Source organism: Castanea sativa, chromosome 4, assembly GCF_040712315.1.
Source record: "Castanea sativa cultivar Marrone di Chiusa Pesio chromosome 4, ASM4071231v1".
Lineage (NCBI taxonomy): Eukaryota > Viridiplantae > Streptophyta > Magnoliopsida > Fagales > Fagaceae > Castanea > Castanea sativa.
Window position 1 is genome coordinate 12,716,242 of NC_134016.1, and position 3,119 is coordinate 12,719,360.

Below are 3,119 nucleotides of genomic sequence, written 5' to 3' on the forward strand. Positions count from 1 at the left end.
TTATTATTAACAAAGTGAAAAAAATAAGTATGAAGGAAATTATATATATTGTTAATTTATATCTCAAACTGCCATTTGATAAGCTCTAACCAAATTCTGCATTTTTAAAATACACTTTTTAACAACTTTTACTAAATAATCTATTTAAAAAAAAAAAAAACAATCTCAAACAACACTTTTTAAAAACATCACTTTTTTATATGTAAAAATTTATATAAAAATACGTATAAAATTGTTTAAAAACTAAAAATATGTGTTACATCTACTAAACAGCAAATGTGTTTTTAATACTTTTCCAAGCTAAAGTAGTCTAAAGCATAATAATAGATAAAGAAAAGTACTTCCTACTTTTCTCCGGGGGCCAAGTCTATAAATATATACCTCATCGTTTACCCTCATAGTCATAAATGAACACTCAGCCAATTTCCAAGACTCTCCCACTCTTTTCACTTGTACTTTCCAGCATGAGTACTTTTCATGAGCAATTTCACAAGCTAATTCTTGCTTCCCTGGTTTGGATTCATTTTGTAATCTGGATTGCTACCCTCTTCAAACAGGTGGTGTTAAGTTCCTTTCTTTTTCATTCATTCTCCAAGCAGTATTATAAGCATGACATGCCTGAAATCAGTGAAGAGTTAAGCATAAACCTCTACAAGCGCAAGCCGGAGACTAGGGAAGAACTAGAATGTGCAGTGTGTCTGTGCAAGATTGGGGAAGGAGAAGAGATTAGACAGCTGAGATGTGATCATCTTTTTCATAGAGTTTGCTTAGATAGATGGCTTGGATACAGGCGGTTAACTTGTCCCATGTGTCGTGGTTCTCTACTTCCATGTACAACCATTACTGAGCCTGGGGTTAGGGGCGAAGTGTTGCATTTTAAATATTCTTCTTTAATTTCAGGTGACCGCGAGACATGGTGGCTACGTTGAATCATATGAAATTGCAAAATATGATGACAACTTATTCCTTGTAATACTCCTCACCCCTGTAATAAATGTGCCAAATGCTAAAATAAAAACAGTCAGTTTTTTATCAATTCTCTCTCCTCTTTATTGACTCTCTCTCTCTCTCTCTCTCTCTCTCATTAGAAACTTTCTTCTCTCTCTCCCTGTAGTCAAGTACAATGGCAGTGGTTCGTGGGTTTTGAATGGTGTGTTTGGTGGTGGGTTCAGTAGTTTTCAGTGGTGGCTTTGGTGGTCAGCTGCAAGGTGGTGGGTTCAGTGGTTTTGGGTTGATTTTTGCAGGGTTGGATTGATTTTGGTTTGTTTTGATTTTTTGGGTTGTGCTAAGTTGATTCTGTGGGTTTAGTTGCTGGACTTTGTCAATAGTTGCTGAGAGACGACGAGGAAGAGAGAAAAAGAGGGGAAAAAAAAAACTTGTGGGAATAAGGGTATGGTTAAAAAAAAAAGTAAATGCGCTGTTAGTTCTTATATTTTGACTTTTTTTTTTAATTTCGGTTTATACATTTTCATTTTATCACTTTTAGTCCTTAAATCAATTAACACGTGACATTTAAATCCGCACCGTCACCCAACTAATAGAAAATGCTGACGTGATTGACAACACAGTAAAATAATAATTAAAAAATTGCCACATCAACATCTAAATTTTAAAAAAATTATTAATTTTAACTAAATGAAAATTATAAAAAAAAAAAAAAAAACTCGAGAAGAACATGAAGAAAACAAGAACTCCAACCCAGATCAAAGAACTCAAGAACACAAACTTAAACACAGAATTTTCTTTCCTGACCCGTGACTGCCCTCAAATCACAACCACAAATCCACCGGAATCTGCCACAAAACCATCAACTATCCACCACAAATCCAAAATAATAAACTCATCCACTACCCACACAAACCCATCAAAGCAAACTACCCCACCCAAATCTGATTAAAAAAAAAAACCCAGCTAGTCCAGGCGCCATTCCTCTTCGATCTGAGAACAAAACCCATCACCAAACTCCAATCTGTGAACGAATCCCACCACCAAATTTCGATCTGTGCCATCGCCGAAACCCACCACCAAACTCCAATCTCAGCCACTGATACCCACCACCAAACTTCAATCCAGCCACCAACCATTACCAATCCAGCCACCGAACAATCATGCAACCCATCATCGACCAACCCAAACTCTGATCTATGCCATCATCAAAACTCCGCCACAGACGCTGATCACCACAAACTCACACCCTCCACCACGCCGATCCACAAACTCAGACATCCACCACGCCGATCCCCCACAAACCCACGCCCCCCACCTCACCATGGCAAGTCGACAACACCATATGCACATAAACCCACAAAAAAAATGCCAAAGAGAGAGGACCATTGATTTGAGAGAGGAGCTTAAGGCATATGGGTTTGGGTTTGGGAAAAATCAAGAAATAAAGAGAGTTCAAGAAGGCTAAGCACCAAGATAGAGGGAGAAAGAAGAAAAAGAAGAAGAAAGAAAGAAGAAAAGGAAAGAATGGAGGCGGAGAAACTGAGAGACCGATCTAGGGGAAAAAAAAAAGAAAAAGAAACAAGTACAAACAAAATCACACACAAAACCCACAAGCACTGTTGAGACAGGAGAGTTTCAAGAGTTGTGATCTGGGATTGTGGTGTTTTGATCTATATCGAGTGGGCTTGATTTTTTGTTTTTCATTTTTTCATTTAGTTCAAATTAATAAATTATTTTTTTTAATTTAAATTTTGATGTGGCAATTTTTTAATGCCAAAATAGATTTTTTTTAATTATTATTTTACTGTGCCGTTAGACATGTCAGCATTTTCTGTTAGTTGGGTGACAGTAAGGACTTAAATGTCACGCATTAATTGATTTAGGGACTAAGAGTGGTAAAAATAAAATGTAAGGACCAAAATAGAAATCGGGTTAAAATGTAGGGACTAAAAATACATTTACGCCTAAATAAAAAAAAAATAAAAAAAATAAAACGTGTGGTACTGGTGAGATGGTAAAAATTACTCCAATAAAAATTAATAAAAGAAATAAGGTAACTTGTGGGAATAAGGGAACGGGGTAAGTGGATGCCTAGATGGCCTTGGCATTTCTTTTTCTTTTTTTTTCTTTTTTTTTAATAAGTATTAGTAGAGCTCAAGTAGTTTAGGACC

General features: G+C 36.1%; 1 protein-coding gene across 1 annotated transcript; it reads left to right on the forward strand.

The window, feature by feature from the left end:
* Positions 1–407: 407 nt before the first annotated feature.
* Positions 408–929, forward strand: LOC142632457 (E3 ubiquitin-protein ligase RHA2B-like). Its single transcript, XM_075806854.1, has 2 exons — positions 408–512; positions 600–929. The coding sequence occupies exons 1-2, from the start codon at positions 408–410 to the stop codon at positions 927–929; spliced, it is 435 nt and encodes a 144-aa protein (XP_075662969.1).
* The last annotated feature ends 2,190 nt before the right edge of the window (positions 930–3,119 follow it).

What these genes read in the sequence shown, in the direction of transcription:
- LOC142632457 (XM_075806854.1), top strand. Translation starts at nt 408, where the DNA reads ATGAACACTCAGCCAATTTCCAAGACTCTCCCACTCTTTTCACTTGTA. An exon ending in AGCTAATTCTTGCTTCCCTG is followed by an intron (nt 513 to 599) that starts GTTTGGATTCAT and finishes TTCTCCAAGCAG; the next exon opens with TATTATAAGCATGACATGCC.